The following is a 19,623-nucleotide window of genomic DNA, read 5'->3' as shown; positions in this document are numbered from 1 at the left end:
GTGTTCCTATTCCCTATTCTCAAAAGCCTATTTTACATTTCAAACAAACATTTAAAAAAAAATCTTGTCTTGGGCTGTGGCTGTGGCTCAGTGGTAGCACACTTGCCTGGCATATGTGAGACACTGGGTTCAATTCCCAGTACCATGTATAAATAAATAAAGGTCTATCAACAACTAAAAAAATCATTAAAAAAAATCTTGTCTCAGATGAAATTACAGTAAAAAAATCCTATATGCATATATTTAGGTTGAAAGTCTATGTTATCAATAAATCCTGTGTAATCAAAGGTTTCTTTTTCTCTCTACTTCTAACTTAACAATAATTTAAATATAGTTTAAAACACTTTAAAATTATTAAGGAAAATACAAGAAATTTAATCTTTGAGATGCTTTAATATTCAATATAAATGTGATCTAATATAAAGAAAAACTTCTGGTGGAACTAATTCTGATGTGTCATTTTAATATCCTGTTCAGGTAATTCTATAGCTATGTGGCTTTAGTATAGCTGTTATGCTATCTTTTTATTAATACCAACAATTCACTATCAGATTTTATAAAAATCACAAGCACATAGCTTGTATCAAACCACTTCTGTTCGATTTCAACCCCTAATGAACTTTGTTCTTTTTAAGCACTATTCAAAACCACAAGGAAATCTTTCATGTAATTCAGGTCTGAAGATCAGATTTTCAAACTGACTCAAGTGCTGATAAGATGGTTTTACACCACAAGAGAATTTCAATAATATCTAACTTGACCACTGTGACCACTAGGCTAACAAGTCCACGATCACTTCCTTCTTATATAAAATAGTACTGACACATAGCAGTAGCTCCTTCAGTTTCTACCACACATGAAAACAGACTGGTGCCTTTAATAACAAAAAGTTTGTTTTGAGTCCACTCCTTACCTCCATCGCAATTTTGGAGATTATTTTATTTGGGGGTACTAGGATCTTGCTAAGTTGCTAAAGTTGGCCTTGAACTTTGATTGTCCTGCCTCAGCCTCCTAAGGCACTGGGATTACAGGCATGTACCACTGGCTGGAAAGGAGATAATTTAAACTAAGCAAGCCACTCAATAAATGATGAGCACATTATGCTTTTTTAAAATGTTGTTTTAAATGGGGAAACCTATGTTTTCTGTGGAAAAATAACACTTTAAATCATCTATATTATTAATAAATGTCACATACATTTTAATATACTTACTGGTCATTAATTAGAATCTATTTGTATGTTTTCAGTTTCAGTGGGATTTTTTTGGTTTTGTTTTGGTAATTCTTCTGTTCCAAAATGGAAAATGAGATTTTAGTTCTATTTTTGCTTTCAAATTAGATCAAATACTGAGAATTGGATCATTTAAGTATTGGGAAATTATAATTCCATGCAAAGGTTTCAAATAAAATGAATTTAAGGAGCCAGGCACAGTGGTACACGCCATAATCCCAGCAGCCTGGGAGGCTGAGGCAGGAGGATTACACATTCAAAGCCAGTCTCAGCAATGGCAAAGTTCCTCTATAAATAAAATTTTTTAAAAAAAAGTGTGTGGGGTGGGGGGCGGATGGCTGGGGATGTGGTTCAGTGGTTGTGTGACCCTGAGTTCAAACCTCAGTACTCCAACCCCCAGTGAATTTTTAAAAGCAAAGGAAAACAAAAACTATTTAAAATGCTTAAATTCAGGTCTGTGGGAGATCAGATAGCTCCCTCTCTGTATATCTGCCTAAGGTAAAAGAGAGCATAGACTCAGCAAAATAATTATTCTGTAAAGAAATTCACTTGAAGAGTCCATTTGGAACTTACCCTCTTGCCTTTTTTTTGTAAAGTGAACTACTTAATATACTCTATCTTAAACTTCTATTTGAACTAGAAATTACATGGCCAAAACCTTGGATATTCCTTGTTTATGACAGATACTATTTAAAGTTTAACTTTTACAACATATATTTTATTAGTACATATTTTTATTTTCATATTCACCTCCCATAAGCTACTAGAATATCTCAAAAGTTCATATTAATTAGAATTCTGAAACAGGTTTATCTGGTTTTGAACCCCTACTCCATCCCTAAAAGCTATGTGATGCTGGACAAGTTATTTAAAGTTCTCCTTATAGTCATCTGCTCATTACTGGTCATGCAAGAGAAGCACTTACAATTTATATAAAAAAATAAATGTTTTATGTATAAAGAATGAAAAAAATAACAAAGTGCTATTTGAAAACGCTTTTAAAATTTGTACCTGTACAAGGAGAAACAAGACTTAAAACCTAGAACATGCCACATAAACACTCAACTTTTTTTTTTTTCAAAAAGGAAAAACCTGGAAAGGAGGCAGCTCAGGCAATTAAGTGACACCAACATGGATTTGGTATGTTCACAGGAAGGAACTATGATTAATTTGTTCTGATGATCATTACCACCTGGAACAGAAATGTCACTGTGACTATCAGGGTACAAAACACTAGACACACTTAATTCTGGTTCCAAAGAGATGCGACCACTAGCCATGCACACAGTTCATGGAAGGACACCCAGCAGCTTTCTCTCAGCCTCTGAGAAGAAAGGAGGTAAACCACACCACCTCCTTTTTCCCTCACCAAGGATGTTATAAAAACATCATAACAGCAACTGGTCATACCCATTTTTATCCTAGAGGAGAGGATAAATCTCCCCTTTCCTTGGGATTCCAATTCTTCACACATTTAACAACCAGAGTGGTTTCCTAATAATCCAGGAATGCAGAAAACCAAAATATTACTTACAAAGACTGCAAAGCACTCAGTCCTCGAATGGCTTCACTAGGTACTGTTTTCAACTGGTTATTCTGGAGAGTTCTGGAAGAAAATCTTTAGTTAGTGATGAGAAAAATTGGAGCCTTTTTTTTCTCAAAAATATTTCCAACGGCACCAAATGGAGCAGGGTGGAGGCAGAAAGCACCCAGTATAAGAGAAGTGCAAAATTTCAAGAAGCATTTGTTGTAAAGCCAGAAATGATACTTAATGCTGCTATCCCAAGCCACCTCCTAACGTAGTCCTGCAGGGTAATCCACATTTCCAGGGTTTTGTTTTGTTTTTTTCCTTTCTGATAATAAAGGCACCCTAGTTAATGTTCATCATCCTAGGTATGGTTAATGTTAATTGGGAGGTATAAGAAGTTAATTGGGAGGTGTAATAAGCAAACCCAATGGTATCCCTAATGCCTTTCAAACTGGAATAAAGCAGAACCCAGAAACAGGAGCATTAGGAAAAGCCTATTTTGCCAGGAGAGGAGCAAAACCTGATACAGGGACTACCAAAGATGTTATCAGTGCCATAGGGTCGGGCAGAAATACAGCCTTAATCAGGGCCTGGAGATCAGAGGCATTTATCCATACTGAAAACAAAATCCTTTGTAATTTTTGCCTAAAACCATTCCTGTCACATGAATAAAATGACTGCCTGACATGAATCATAACCACAGAAGAGAAGAGAGAAAGGACCCACCTAGCTCACAGGACCAGGGGCCTGGTGACCTTGACCAGCAAGGTTGTAGGGAAAATGGGAGAAGTGGGGGTAGTCAGTTCACCTGTTTCTCAATCTGCCATACTCCAAGCTACTGACCACTGTAAGGAATTTATTTCCTAATCCCTTCCTGGCTCAATAAATCATGGGTATCTCAACTCCTTCAGCTCTAAAATGATTTTAACGTTTGAAGTTCTTATAAATCCCTTTCCCTTTAAGGTTGGCTAATTCAGAAATCTTGTAGCTATAAAGTAAGTAGAAATGAAGCCTATCCATAAATTTTGATTCAATACGTTAGCAACACATAAAGTCAAATATTCAACTGTAATATACTAGAGGTCAGAATACCTATTGTTTGGAGTTTTAACTTTCGTTATCTAGACTTAAACTTGCCTAAATCAATCTCTAGCCTCCCATACTAACCATTGGCCACTCCTTAAATCTTTTAATCCTGAACTAAAAGAAACTGTGCTTAACCTAGCTCCAAGCATGTTGACTATGCAGAAAGAAAATACACAGCCAGCTGTGAAACTCTAAAATTGCATTACTTACAGAACTTTGAGTTCTTTCAACCCAGACAAGGCCTTTGGGTGGATAAAAGAAAGGTCGTTGCCAGCCAATTGTCTAGAAAAAAAAAAGTAGCAAAAGAAAAAAATAGTAATTCAGACTTAAAATTCAGAAACCACAATAACCTAATCTGCGATTAAAGTTCTATGTTAAACATTTCTCAAGTCATCTGACATTAAACATGGACTTAAACCTTTGCTAAAATGATCCCAAGATTCTTCCAATGAGATGAGTGTCTCTAGAATTCTTTTTTTAAACTTCCAATGCAATAATTTAAGCAGGCACATTTTTATTCTGGTGAGGTCAAGCAAGCCAAAACACATTAAGCCAAATTAAGTTTGCTATTCACGGTCACTCTCTGCAGCTCACAGTGTTTTCCAAGGGCCTCATAAATACAGACTACTAGTCAGCAGGCAGTAGTGTTTATACAGATCACAGCAAACCAGTCTGTCAAGGAAGAATGCCTTCGGGAGGCAAAGTCAGCCTGTTATCTCAGCATAACGAAGGAGCAGGTTCTGTGCAAAATGTGAGATTGTTGGAAGCTTGGCTTTCCAAATAAAGGCTTATATGTATATTTTTCAAGTAAATATTTTCTTAAAATTTTTTTTTGAAATGGCAAATTTCAGTGGAGGTAAGGGTAGAGTAAGGAAAGACAGGAATTCTTTGGGTCCTTTTGTAAGAAACCTGAGCACATAATTCACAGAGACTCACTTTTCCTCTCATTGCCACAGACAGAGAAATAGGAAGAAAAGTTGAACAGAAGGCCTTAGGAAGAAAATGCTAGAAACAGTGCAGCAACTCACTTAAGTCACTTATAAACAGGTTAAATGAAGAAAATGGTTTCCAAGCATGTACTTTAAAAGGGATAGTTGAATGTCCCTATAATCAAAAACAGGATTCTCAGTTTCTTAGTTCTGTCAGGATAGTTTCTCAAACAGGTAGATTGAGTAACAGCAACTTTAAGCAACTAAAAAAAAAAAACCAAAAAAACTCTCTCTTTTCATATCTTGGGACCACACAGTCACAAAGTACTCCTTTAAAATCCCTCCTTTGGGCAGGGCATGATGATGTCTGCCTGTAATCCCCACTACTTGGGAGGTTGAGGCAGGAGAATTGCAAATTGGAGGCCAGGCACACAACATCTTCTCCTTAGACTTCAGGTTCCCTTTTCCAATCTGTTGCACTCACACACCCTTTTACTACAAACCCAAGGAAGGATCCTCTGCCAGTCCTAAAACTTGAAGTGGATGAAGTCTGAAACTCTCTTTGTCTTGAAGCTTTGACCCAGTAAAAACGCAAATAGCCTCAGGAAGGATAAAAACTGCTTTTCCCCTAGCATTAACAAAGTCGTTAGCATAGATGTATATACTGAAGATGGGAGATGGAGTGAAGCAACTTAGAAATCAAAAATGTAAACATGCTGAATGATTTCTTCAAGACCAAGGATAACAATTCTCAGGCAACACTGCAAGTTAAGCACAGGGTTCACTACCTAGACTCACCACGCACTTTGTTTCTCAAAGGACATTCTAGCATCTGAGTGCTATACTTCATACCCTCATACCGGTGTGTGTGTGTGTGTGTGTGTGTGTGTGTGTGTGTGTGTGTGTGTCTGTGTGTGTGTGTGTGTGTAAGAATACTAATTATACAGAGTGGTAAATTTCACTGTGGCATATTCATACATGTCTGTAACACAGTTTGATCAGTTTTGCTCCCCAATACCTTTCAAGGCTTCTCATAATTGAGGTTTCACAATGCGTTTCTTCATACCATCGGCCATGTTAATGAAATTAAAAAGGAGAGTGGGCCCAAGGAATCAGCAGATAAAGTCAGTTAGCCTTCCTAAGTGACAAAAACCTTCCTCAATTTGCAAACATAAGCAAAACTTGAACTATTTCTTGTAAATGCCTACATTAAAACAAAACAAAACAAACAAACAAAACCCCTCAAAACAGTCCTAAAGTCCAACCAATCAAGAGCAGCCAACAAACTTATAAGGCAACTGCCTAACCCAAATCCATCAAATATTTTCTTTTGTTCAGTAAAATCTTTTCCCTGGCATTCTCTTGGTAAAGTTATGGAGCCACTTCTGGTTTGCAGCTGCCCAATTCATGAATTATTGTTTGCTCAAACTCTTAAAAGTTTTACTCTGTCTCAGTTGACTTTTTTGGGGGGTGGGTGGACCAGGGATTAAACTCAGGGGCACTCGACCACTGAGCCACATCCCCAGCCCTGTTTTATATTTTATATAGAGACAGAGTCTCACTGAGTTGCTCGGTGCCTCGCTTTTGCTGAGGCTAGCTTTGAACTAGTGATCCTTCTGCCTCAGCTTCCAGAGCCACTAGGATTACAGGTATACACCATTGAGCCCAGCTTCAGTTGACTTTTTAAAAAGTCTCTTGGCCTTGTATCTCCCAGAGTTCACTGTATATAAAACAAGAGATTGAAGAAACCATTTAGTGCTTCCATGTAAAAAGTTCTCCTTGGGAAATCCTTTTGGTTCTAAACCAGCCAGCTTTACCTCCATACCTCTTAACGACTTCACCTAGCAACTTCATTTTTCACCCTTAAATCCCCAACTGCAATGCTACTTTCCTTGAAAATGTCAGTTCTTACAAGCATGCCTTATTTGTAAATACTTAGGAGTGCATAAATGAATTCGGTGGTAGGCTGCTTTCTTTCTACTGGTTGTTCCTTGCATATACTAGTCTTGCAGGCCAAGTACAAAGGCTTCCATGATCAGGGCAAGGATCTGACACATTTGGTACACCCATCAATGTCAACTCATCAGCAAAAACCACTTTCTCAGAAGTTCCTCCTAGAAAATGTTCACTATGTTAATGCCACAGAATCCTGCAGACTACCTTGGTGCATGCACAGTACAAGCATTCTCAAGATTTCTACACCCCAAGCTCACTCATCAAATTCAAATGATAATGCTTCCAGCTATAACACAGAGGTCTCATTTTAAAAGACCAAATCACAACATAAGGGGCTTAGGAGGCAGTAGTCATCTTCTCTCGGGGCCCTAAATAGTCATGTGACTCTGCTCCTCCTAGTTGTCAGAAAGACCAGTGTTAAAATGTTAGAGTCCAGCCAAAAAGAAATACTATAAACAGACTGAGGCTTTCCAGGATTCTTATCTTTTTGTCTCTAAATAGTTTTTAATGTCTACAGGCTTTCCTTGAGGAGTTCAGCGTATTGTGCTGAGCTCATGAAAAAGAGTATTTTATAAAGTAAGAAAGGAAGTGGCAAAATGCAGAACACCTGATTATCTAAACTTGTCAACAAAAAAGACTGTTTAACCACATTAGCCAAAATATTTGCTTCCTTTCTCCAAATCTCTGTCCTCTTGTAAACCATGGGAAAACTAAAGTAACTTCAAAAAACATTCTCTTTCTCTTCTACTTATCGTTAATATAAATGACAAAATGAGCTCTCTGCATGAGGCTTATCCTGAAATGCAAGCCAACTCTAATGCTCCACAAGAGGACTCGCTACTTTGATTACTTTCTTACAAGGGTAAACATAACATGCTGGAGCCTTCGGACTTTATCTACCTAAGTTTACCAAACTGCTGTGTTTCGTGAATAATAAACAGCAGTTTGGTAAGGGTTCTGCAGCTTCAGCAACTGCAACCTCCAGAGCCTTGTTAATATTTTGTTTGTTTTATGAGCCAGTACTTCTTATAGTAGATCATGGGGATGTTTCATGTCTAAAAGTCTGGATCCAGGAAAGAGCAAAGTGAATAAATAGCAGCATTAGGGACAAAGTCATAAAATCTTTGGAAGGGAAAAAAAACACACACACACAAAAAAAATAACTATGAGCCCACAGTAGGTTACAGACACCATAAGGCACAGTAGGTACATAGACATTCTCTCATTCTAATCATCTCATGACAACAACCATGCTACCCAAGAGTCTAGGTGACTTAGCAAGAGTCACACAGGGGAAGAGTAGGAGAACCAGCACTCCAGTTCTTTTCTGGATGGTGACTGTCTGTCAACTTCCTCCTGAACTGAGATGCCTCTGGGGTGTCTCTAAGAGATTGGGAAATTAATTCCCAGAGAGAAGAGGTGGAGCAGAGTGAACTTGGGCAAGTTAATAGCCTTGTTTGAGTATCAATAGCCTTCACCCCACAGACCAAAGCCAACAAAACACACCCATGCTTTAGGACCTTTGACCTGCAATTATGGAGAAATTCCCAACAGACCAACAGTGCCATCCTTCCCATTGCCAAAGACAACTGGTGCCAGGAGTGTGAGAACAAGATCGCTGATGCCCAGGCATAGCACCTCTCACTGGGACTCTGCTTAGGACTAGATTTTAAAGTATCAAATGCTAGAGCAACAACTTTCTCTCAGCATATGCTGGAAGGATTTTTTTTTTTTTTTAAAGGAGAGGTAAGGAAGGAATTAAACATGGAAACACTAGTCTACATCAACAGTAGTATCTCAAGACACTTGGTACTCTGCACATGATCATGCAGAATTGAAACAACTCTAATGGGACTTCAGATGGTGACACAGTCTACTTTAACACAAGTCCTTTTTACTCTGCTTGCTACAATAGTCCCAGAAGCAAAGAGGGCAATGATAGAGAAAGACCACAGAAGACAAGGGTGGAGGAAAGGGGAGTAGCAATCCACTAGATTACCACTGGCCCACTGGATTGGGAACCATGATAGGAAATGCGATACAAGCAGCTCTGGGCATAATGTCTGTATGAAACTGAACGTTTATTATTCATAAGAACTATGGATTCACCTTAGGGGTTCCTTCTAGGATAAGCTCTTTGAGGAGCAAGAATTTTTAATTATATCCTCAGGTAGTATAAGGTATACACTACATGAAATACTCTATGGGTCATCCCTCCTGTAGGGAAAAAGCAGAACCTGTGCTGGTTAAACACAGGACACTGGTCACTGGTGGATATGAGTGAGTAAGTCACATTTCAGAAGATAATCTGGGTCAGAGAGCTAATATCCTCATGAAATGAACACAACAGGGCCGTGATTTCTTCACCAGGGAGCGACTGAAAGAAGAGGCAAGGGTAAAACAGAGAATACACCACTAGTCTGAGAAATGTCTGAATTTGGTTGTTTTTTCTTTCTTTTTTCCTGGTCTGTTACATAAATTTATTTGAAGCCTTTTGGTTGGAATTCTAGCCAAGAATTAGGGAAGTGAGGAAGACAATATAAGTACTGACTAGATGTATGCACTGAGTTGGGAAAAAGCAGATGGGAGCTCAGTAGCTCCCAGCAGCTGTTGTAAGGAGACATGGGGAGGAGAGGCAAAGGCAGGCCACAGGAAGGCAGGAGACATGCCTTGCACACAAACAATAGAGAGCTTTACTGCTGACAACTTCCCTATCACATTATGGAGAGGCTGGCAGTAGGTCATACAGTTTCCCATCCACCCTGCGTGCTCACCTTCATTTTGCAGAGGTGACTACAAGATGGATTGGCATTGTGCTATTTTGTCAAATCCTCACTGAAAAGAACTCTGGGCACCGCCCCTCTCTCTAATCAACATTTATCTACCCCTCAGCAATGTCCTCTTCTCCTCCCTGGCTGTTTCTTTCTACACTTACTTTGAAGCCACGCACATGAAAGTATCATAGATCATACCCAAACACGTCTGGGCTGCCTCTTCTGTGATGCCATTAAATTCCCTCAAGTGGGTGGATCGCCACGGCGTCATGCTACCTGCAAAGCATAACAGGCACAACCACCAGCCCGTGACGATGCTTCCCTCAGAGAAGGCAGTTCCCAAAGTGAACCTGACAAGTAGGACTACAGGAAAGCATTTAACAGGAGGTGAGTGAGGTAATTTTGCTAAATATACTTTGAAATCATCAGGATCCAAAAATTTGATAACTGTTTTCTAGAGCAAAATGCATGACAACATGTACTTCTATTATAAATCCTAAGCCATATGCTAATTTACATGGGAAGGCCTACTGTGTGCTCAGAACTATACCAAAAACAAAGACTTCAAGAGGTATACTGCTTCCCATTTAGAGTTTTTGTATTAATACAGATAATAAAAATATGAATATTTGCCTAGCATTTGCATTTTCATTATCCTATTATTTTGACCCTTAAAACAATCCTGTTGCCATAGCCTGGCAAGCTTATCATCATACATTCTTTGTGTGTACATGTGCATATGTGTGTGTGTGTGTGTGTGTGTGTGTGTGTGTGTGTAAGTATGTGTGTTGGTTTTGGGTTTTCCTCTTGTTTTTTAACAGATAAGGAAAAAGAATACAGTTTCTCTATTCTAAGTGCTTACCCAAAGTTCTAATATAAACCCTAGAAATAAAATAATGTAAGTCCTAGAAGTAGAACAACACTGTTTTGTGTTATTTTTTCTACCACTGATTTTAAGAGGCACAAAGAATGTGGTTATTTTCTTAGTGAATAAAGAAGGCCAAAAACTAAATAGCATCCATCCTAGTTCCCTTGGACATTCTTCCTACTGGGGTGAAATCTCATCTGATACAGTAGATCAAAGTGGACCTAGATTAACTAGCAACATTTTGCTTTCTTAGCCTATTTCTTTGCATACCAAGAAAACCTTTTCATCTCCATACAACTCTTAAGAAAGTATATGTGAAAATGAAATGTTTTTAAAATATACATGTATTAATAAACCCTTATCAAGGAAATTTATTTCCAAGGTAGTCTTTCTTTGCAGAAAAGGGGGGAGATTATTTCATATATGTACCATATTATATATTTCTATTTAAATGCACAGAAACTAAAGTAATAATGCTAAACAAAAAAAATATGTTCCTGCCAAAATTTGGTATACAGGCCATTTAGAACTCTTCTATATATTAAAGAGCCTTATTTAATTCAAAGAAATATAAAGTTCCATCTGTACCAACTGGTCTTTTTGTCTCCCACTTTCTGTTATGGTAGGCCATAGAAGACTTCATTTTAGAAGTGAATCAAAAAAAAAAAAAAAAAAAAAAAAAACCCTGGCAATAGTTAAAATTCCTGAGCAAAGTCATCCTAACAATCTAATCATTTCCCTCTGGCAATAAGCACATGCAATATCCACCCATAGGAGGAAATGATATGTCACAGCTTTAAAACACTTTACAACTAACATCAACTAACAAATATTTATTGAGCTTCTACCACAGGCCAAGTGTCACAGGCATGAAAAAAGAAGTACTGAGCTTACCCAGGATATTTCTCATTCATTCATTCATTTTATGGTACTAGGGACTAAATCTAGGGGTATTCTGCCACATCTCCAGTAGCCCCCCAACCCCACTGCCCTTTCTTAAAAGTTTTATTTTCAGACAGCCTCACTAAGTTGCTGAGGCTGGCCTGGAATTTGCAATCCTCCCGCCACAGCCCCTAGATCCCTGGGATTAACAATGTGAGCCACCACACCCAGCTCCTTTCTCCTACATAACGACAATCCATTAATCATAAACTTCAATGGAATTTAGTTTTTATATAGGCTGATAAGGTTTCTTGCATCAATAAATTCAAAATGAAAAGAAATCCTTTGTCTTAACCCCTCCTTCCATTTCAAGTTAAAAAATGTGACCATACAAAAATGTACTGTCACTCAAGGTCACATAGAACTGTGACAATAGGCATTGCCTTTAGAGAAAAGTCAATGAACTCAAGAAGCCAAGTCCACACTGGGGCACAAAATAACAAGGCAAACAATCCAGTGAGAAGGAATAAGGACTAAAGAGACTACAAGATGAATTTGGAAAAAAAAAGACCAAAGAAGAGTGTATAAAATGGCTAAGCTGTGAACAGTATAAAGAAAATGTGGCACACAGGATTGGCTATCTACTAATCACTCATTCACACCTTTCTGGAAGACCTGAGTCTGTTCAAATATCCCTCCTCCTCTTGACTCAGCTCCATGAATAAATACCAACTGGCTTTAAACAATCATGGTGGTCTCAGTACAGTGACTGGTTTCTAGGTAGATCTATGATCCTAGAGAAGTCTTCTGGGGATTTTGGGGAAAGATCAGAGTTTCCTCCTCAATGAGGAGACATGATTTTCTTTGAAATATGCATTCAGCCTAAACTAGCTAACTTCCCTTTTCTTCTGGATACCATCCTGTCTGAAAACACTATGAGAAACGACACTAGACATGATACAGCACTTACTGAGGACAGCAGAAAAGGAAGAAGGAGAAAACGTGGGTTCTAGATGATGTGGCTAAGCCATTCCATGAATAAGCCCTAGAACAGTTCAACTACTTTGTTATGCAAGATGATACATTTCCTACTATTCAAGTCACTTTGAACTGCGTTTTGTTACTTGAAGCTAAAAGTTCCTTAATTATTTGCCTAACCAATAAACATTCTTCTTTTCTTACCTAGCAATAGAACCTTAATTTCAGTACAGACAACAATATGCCCACTCAATGGTCCTATTTCCCAGCATCCCCTGTTAATTATGCCATGTGACTGTTCTATCGATGAGAGGTAAGCACAAGTATTATATGGTACATTCAAAATGGGTTCTTTAAAGCTAGCTGCTGGGAAATATTCCCTACCCCCCTTTCTTCCCTTCTTTATCCCTCTTATTGCTGAGAATTGGGTTTTGACAGCTACAGCTGCAATGGACAGTCATATAGTGATCTGGACATGGAAGCTCTACATAAAGAACTGCAGAGCAGAATATCAAAATCTACATCTCTGCTGACTTTGTGACACACAATAGTAGTTCCTGGTCACCAAGCTGCAGATTTCATATATATATGCAAAAAAAAAAAAAACCAAAGCTTTGTGTGTTTAAGCCACTGTTATTTGGAATTTTCCACCATAAAGGGTCAAATCTAATCCTAATGAATGAATTTAGGAGAAGAGCACTTCAGCTGTTAACCAAAACTACACAATATGAATACAAAAAGACTAGTAGGTTAAAAATATTTGTAAAAGTGCTGTTTATAATTACAAAATAAACATCACTTCTTAGCCTTCTGGCTGAGATCAAGTGTATAATAATAAACAAATACTGATCAGTAAGAAATTGGTTATGTAAAATGTGAAGCATCCAAATGATAAAATAATACATATTCACTAAATGATGGTAAAACTTAGATCCATCAATATGGAAACATTATAATATGACAAACAAACCATAGTGGTATATATGAGAAGATTCTATTTTTAAAATTGTACATGTACTCAAGACTGTCTGGAAGAATATTCAACAAAATGACATCCTTGGTTCTCTCTCAGTGGGGAGATAAGGGGTGGTTACCCTTCTTCTCTTTTCCATATCTTTCTACATTCATATTTTTAAAACTAAGCATCCATTAACTTTATAATATTGAGAAATAAGCCAAGCTTTTATTAAGCACTTTTGCATTTTATCATTATTTTTTGAAAGCCAAGTGTGTCTGTGATACAAACATTTCTCGCACCATCTCCAACATGATTTTCTTTGAAATATGTATACAGCCTAAACTAAGAAGTAGTAACAAAGGAAAATGATGAACAAACCCTAAACTATTCTGTAGAATAAGCACAGCCTGAGAAAGAATGGACAATATATGAAAAAAGTGAGTTGACCTATTTCCTTGCTGGAAAACCTAATCATGCTAGTAGAAAATCAAGTACATTGTCATTAACTTATAACAACAATTATATTTAGCCAAAGAACAAATAATCAGCCTTGATTAAATAAATAATTGAACCAACAAACTGTGGTTTTATTTGCCTCTCTACACTTTCTGAATACCCTGTCAAAAACTTTAACAGTGAACTGCTTGATTCTCCTGCTTGATTTGCCCTAGTCCCTTATTAAATTCTGATTTATCAAGCCTAAATTCTGAGAACATCACATCTTTCATTACCCTCCACTGTTGGGCTGAGCACTATAGGACAAAATTATGTATCCAGTTGGGTACCACTATTTACAATTTGTATTATCTAGTCTTTTAATGAAACTTAACTATTCTTCAACAAGTCTTTGTTCATTTCAGATTGACCCAATTTAACAAACATTTTCCACAGCTGTGCACAGTCAATAGCGTCTAGTGGGCTTTCTTTCTGCCCAACATGTCTTCTTGTTTCTTTCGCTCTCTTAGGGGAATCATTTCTCCAGTCTGAGTAGTTCTTTTTGAGGATGAATCCACAAACCAGGTTAGACCCCACAGCATCCTACAAAGAGTGGTCAAGGACAGGCAGAGGGGGCAAACTTGGCCAACATGAGTCTGACAAGGAGTTTTCTGCTAAAAGCAGGGAGGAATATATAAGGTATGAATTTGGGGTCTCAAGATGCAAAGATGTACTTGGTACTTCTAAATGTTATATTTCCTACTATGAGGAGACAAACTATTTGCAACAGAAGGGAATAAAGCAAAAAGACAACCAAAGTGGATACAATCAAAGCTAAGAAACGAAGAGCATGAGAAAACTCCCCTAACTTTTTAAAACCCTGAGATCCAGTATCATTTGAACTCAACTCCACCTCTGGACCTTATACTTCTATAAGAAATAAGAAATCCTCTATTATGCCTCAGCTGGGTTTCTGTCTCTTAAACTCAGTGAATTCCTAAAGCTTTCTCCACTCTCCAAATAACAGTCTTTAAATATCTGATTCTTGACAAATTTCTTCCCCCCACCAAGTTACTCACACAACCCTACTGAAATGATCCTAAAAAATATTTAGAGAAGTCAAGACCTTTTTTTTCAATGCCTGGCCACAGGCATCTCTCTCCAGCATGTCACTTTAGATTCCTCAGTCCTCTGTGAAACAAAGCTCTTCTCCCAGAGCTCCTGGGGCAGAGTTCTGCCCTAGTTCTCCTCTGGCACTTGGTCTTCTTCCCACACCCTGATTCAAGTGCTTCCCAAGGAGTTGTCTTTGGCCTTCGTCCCTTTTCTTCTACCCTCTCTCCCTTGGCAAGCTTTGTCAATTTAATGTTTCCAGTAATCACCTCAAAATAAAAGACTCCCAAATCCATGCCCATGATACTTAATTCTATAATCTATGTTCATTAATCTCTCTTCTGGAGTCTACCCCTATATTTCCAGAAGTCCCTGCCCATATGGCACTCAAACTTAGCAAATCTACTTAAAACCACATTTAGTCTCTTCTTTTCTGGAAAAAAATTCCTCTTTCTGTATTGTCTCTAATCTTGTCAAGGCTTCACCAAACTCCTAGTGGTCTCTAAGTGTTACTGAGGTCACAATCCTATTTCCTATTTAGACAGGCTCTCAATCCTATTTCCGTATACCCTTTGGCATTCTTTCCTCCACTCATTGCCTCTCAGCTGCCCTAATTCAGACTCTCATAATTCTTCCTTGGACTACAGCTATTGGCTTCTTCATTTATCTGTTGGCCCTCTTTCAACGCCAAGCTCCTATGAAATTGCATTTATTGAAGGCCATATCTGATCAAGTTATCTCCTACCTCAAAAAACTTCAACCGTCACTCAAGAGTTTAAAGTCCATTATTCTGCCAAGAAAGGTCCTGAGTCTGGGCCCCAATTCCTTTTCCAGGTCTTTCCCAAGGCTTGCTTTCAAAGACTCAACACAGCAAACTAAATCTAATATTTTGACTACCCAGATGGTCTTTGCTCATGCCCCTTTGCACATCTTTGCACATTTCCTTATGAATAACTCCTACCACCCCTCAAGGCTCTCCAGAAATGCCAACTCTTTGATGAAGTCTTCTTTAATCTTTCTTGCTAGAAGTAATTTCCCGTCTCCTTTGAACTCCCTTAGCTGGAATATACTGTTCTTCTCCCTTGAAGGCAAGAACCTCATTTAATTCGACACTGAATACAGTGCTTTACCTGACAGGTTTGTCAAATTAATGAATGGTCTAGTTAGACTTTCCTCAATCTCTACATGCACAGGAACACAGTCAGACCCAGGATGAACACCAGGCCCCATTATTAATGAACTCTGTGACTTTGGGCAAGCAATTTAACTTTAGTGAGGAAAAACTCGGGCTCTCCTCATCAGTAAAATGGGAATAAGGACAGCTTAAGGAGTTTTATGGGCTAAAACCAAAAAAACAACAACAAAAAAATGTTTTAGGAGGATCTATCCAGCACCCAATTAGTACAAGCTGCCTTCCCATTTCTCCCTTACTCTAATCTGAGAGCTCTCCAATGGCTCATTATAGGGAAATGAGTGAATCAGACAAGAAATATCTCTCCATGTCCTCACTATGCACATCCCAACAGCAAGGGCAGAGATATCCAAAACCGGGTCACCCTACCAGAGGGCTACAAAGTGAAACCAGAGAATGCTTCCAAAGAACACTTTTAACTGTCAAACATCACCAGGGCAACTGAGGAACTATTTTGCTTTTTCTGAGAAATTTATGAAGTCAACAGGAGTTTATCTAGAAGGCTTCACCAAGGGAGTAGAGGTTAAGTGAGTCAAACTAGTTTGGATGCAAAGACAATTCCTTGGTGGTGCAATATCAGAAGAGAACCTTAGTCAGCTACTTTTCCATCTCTAAATTGACCCAGTAAGGCTATTTGACAATAATTAATTTTAAATTCATAAAACTTTTTTTTCATAGTCTTTACCTGAACTAATGCTAAGAGTGAACATTGTTCAAATCTGGCAAAGAGAAATTACTTTAGGGTAAAATAGGTATAAGGGCAGCCAACATTTATGAAGAGTTTATTATGTGCTAAAAACTTATCATAGTACTCAATTTAATGCTCACAAAGCTCCTATGAAATAGGCTTTATTATTATGGATTTACAAATGTGAACATGGAGGCTTTAGAGAAGTGAAAATCCTCTCTGTGGTCATATATCTTGTATTTGATTTTAAACCTCCCTGATCAAGACTGCGGATATAGCTCAATGGTAAAGCACTGGCCTGGCATAAAGCCCTGGGTTCAATCTCCAATATCACAAAAACAAAAATCAACCTCCATGTTCAAATTATTTACCAGCTCCCTTTTGAACTGCTTAGAACTGTCCTGAAGATGATCCAAAATGAAAAGTAATCTTGACTCTGTGCTCAGAGACCCAAGTTTCACTTCAGCATTGTTAAGTCTTCCAAAGTCAAATTATGTTTTGAAACAAATGGAATTATCCCAGTCATAGAGTGTATTAAACAATAACTGACCGAGTGCCAAACTGACGATGGTTTCTACTGCTATTACCACATCCCAGTAGTATCTACAGGGCTTTTCAGGACAGCCCAGGGAAAATTGGTTTGTATTCTTTCCTCTGTTTCTAACTAAATCACTTTTACAACTATATTTCAGCCATGCCCCTTTAAATGGGTCCCAAAGCCCTTAAAAGTCTAAAGGAGAGACCAAAACACTTGTGGTCGAAGCATATCATGCAACACATATTGCCAGTGCAAAATGAATATCTCCCAAAAAATCCTGGCTTTCCTTTCACATTACCATAAGAGATACCTATATTGACCTACTCCAATCCCTACCCTGAGGCAAAACCACCTCTCCTCCAAATGTTTCAAGAAGAAGAAAGATAGCCATGTCTGTAATAATTAGTGAAAGTTCCCTTCCCTCACATGAAAATTTTTAAGGTCACAAAGTATTTTTATATATATCATTCCATACCTTCTTTAAAGTAGTCCTGTGAGGAGACTCATTATAAAAACTAGTGAAGTGAGGTGCAAAAATCCAGAGACTTTCCCAAGACTTTAGAACTTTGCATGTATTGCATTGACAGCCAGAATCTATTGTTTTTATATTCCCAGGGAGAAAAGGCAGGGTGAGGGGGAGGATCACTGGGTAATATTTGTGAGCTACAAAACTTTCAAAAATAAAACTGACAACAATATTATCTAATACATATCATATACATTGAAAAAGTTGGATGAAATATTTCCCTAAGAATAAATACACATCTCTAAAAATAAATGCACTTCTCTCAGAGCATTGTTCCAGCAAAATGAAATATCAGGCACATGAACTTAAAACAGTTCAGCTCTATCTTTGCAAAAGCAACTTTCCTCATGGTTGTGAAAAAGGACTTCCGTGTACTAAAGCTCTATACGCTTACTACTAACCACCATGTGTTCATAAAATTGAATTCTTTGGGCTCCAAACAGATTGGCTCTCTGTGTTCCCAGTCTCATCAAATGGCATACGGTCATTCAAGGCAAAAATTCTAGTCTCATCCTATCAAATTAAATTCCTTCAGGTTAGAGTTTTAAACTTTTCAGCTCCTTCATGATCTGCCTCGTCTCCTGACACTTCTCTAGATTTGCCTGTCAGTCCTGCTCTAACAAGCCACTTAATATGTCCTTATACTTCTACCTCCATGCCTTAGCACATGCTAGAGCTCTTCCCAGGGCAGCCTTACCACCACACTCATCTGGCTAATTCCTATGTGTCTGCAAGACTCAGCGGAAGCTATTCTGGGAAGGCTTTCCCAAATCCTACAGTCTCAAGTAAACATAGTGCTTTAGGCTTCTGCTTGCCCTGCAACACCTCCTCACCATGATGCACAAAGTGTTAGTGTCATCTTGCCCTTAACATTAGATCAAGGTTATCCAATAAAACTTTCTGCCATGATGGAAATTATCTGTATCTGTGCTAATATAGTAGCCACTAACCACAGGTTGCTATTGTCCACTTGAAATGTGGCTAGTTTGAGGCTGGGGAATGTGGCTTATGAGTAGAATGCTTGCCTAGAACAAGCAAGGCCCTAGGTTACATTCTCAGAACCAAAAAAATAAAACAAACAAACAAAAAACAGAAAACAAAACCTTGTAAAAATGTGGCTGGTTCAACTAAGGAACTGTGTGTGTGTGTGTGTGTGTGTGTGTGTGTGTATGTGTATGTGTGTTTTAAACTAGAGATTTAACCTAGGGACCTTTTACCATTGAGCTACCTCCCGGACCTTTTTAATTTTTTTGTATTTTTGAGATAGGGTCTCACTAAGTTACTTAAGAGCTCACTAAACTGCTCTTAAGGCCTTGAGGTTGGCTTTGAATTTGTGATTCTCCTGCCCTAGCCTCTCCAGTTGCTGGGATTACAGGCATGTACCAACATACCCAGCTTGGTAGAAGTATAATTTTATTTGATCTTAATTATCCTAAACCTAAACTTGAATAGTGATCTGTAGCCAGTGGCCATGGTATTGGACAATGCCACTCTAGGAAGGCTGTCAACTCTTCAGATAGGTATCATGGATACAGACACAAGCATAGTCCTATCACAAGACCTGCCAGAAAGTAGGATTCACTGTTTATTAAAAGTGTGTGTGTGTATACACACACCACACACACACACATACACACACACACATCTTATATACTGATAGAAGTGATTCCATCCCAAACACCAAGCATTCTAGGTCCCTATATCCAATTTGGCCAAACTCAGTCACATTTTATAAAAAAAACACTTCATTAACTAACATGGAAAAAAAGCCCTCAGCAAATCACTCATTTTTCAGGGCATTCATCTTCACAATCACTCTTAAATGACTTCCAGATGACTTCTGGATGAAATGATTATGCTGTTTATGAAATTTTACAATAGTCATAGCAGCATCATCTGGGAAAGTCAAAATCAACTACACTGTTTTATAAAGAATAAAAACAG

The 19,623-nt window shown here is 38.1% G+C and overlaps 1 protein-coding gene across 2 annotated transcripts in view; it reads right to left on the bottom strand.

The window, feature by feature from the left end:
• The window catches only part of Lgr4 (leucine rich repeat containing G protein-coupled receptor 4), a 93,087-nt gene that overhangs the window by 23,461 nt on the left and 50,003 nt on the right, over window positions 1-19,623 (bottom strand). Inside the window, exons 3-4 of one of the 2 annotated variants that reach the window (XM_078046307.1) lie at window positions 4,056-4,127; window positions 2,766-2,837 (exon numbers count right to left, since the gene is read on the bottom strand). The exons of the other annotated variant lie outside the window; for it this stretch is intronic. Coding sequence (XP_077902433.1) covers window positions 2,766-2,837; window positions 4,056-4,127 — 144 coding nt within the window. The remainder of the gene's footprint in view (window positions 1-2,765; window positions 2,838-4,055; window positions 4,128-19,623) is intronic. 2 annotated transcript variants of the gene reach the window in all.

Source organism: Ictidomys tridecemlineatus, chromosome 4, assembly GCF_052094955.1.
Source record: "Ictidomys tridecemlineatus isolate mIctTri1 chromosome 4, mIctTri1.hap1, whole genome shotgun sequence".
NCBI lineage: Eukaryota > Metazoa > Chordata > Mammalia > Rodentia > Sciuridae > Ictidomys > Ictidomys tridecemlineatus.
This window is presented reverse-complemented; position numbering and strand designations above follow the sequence as displayed.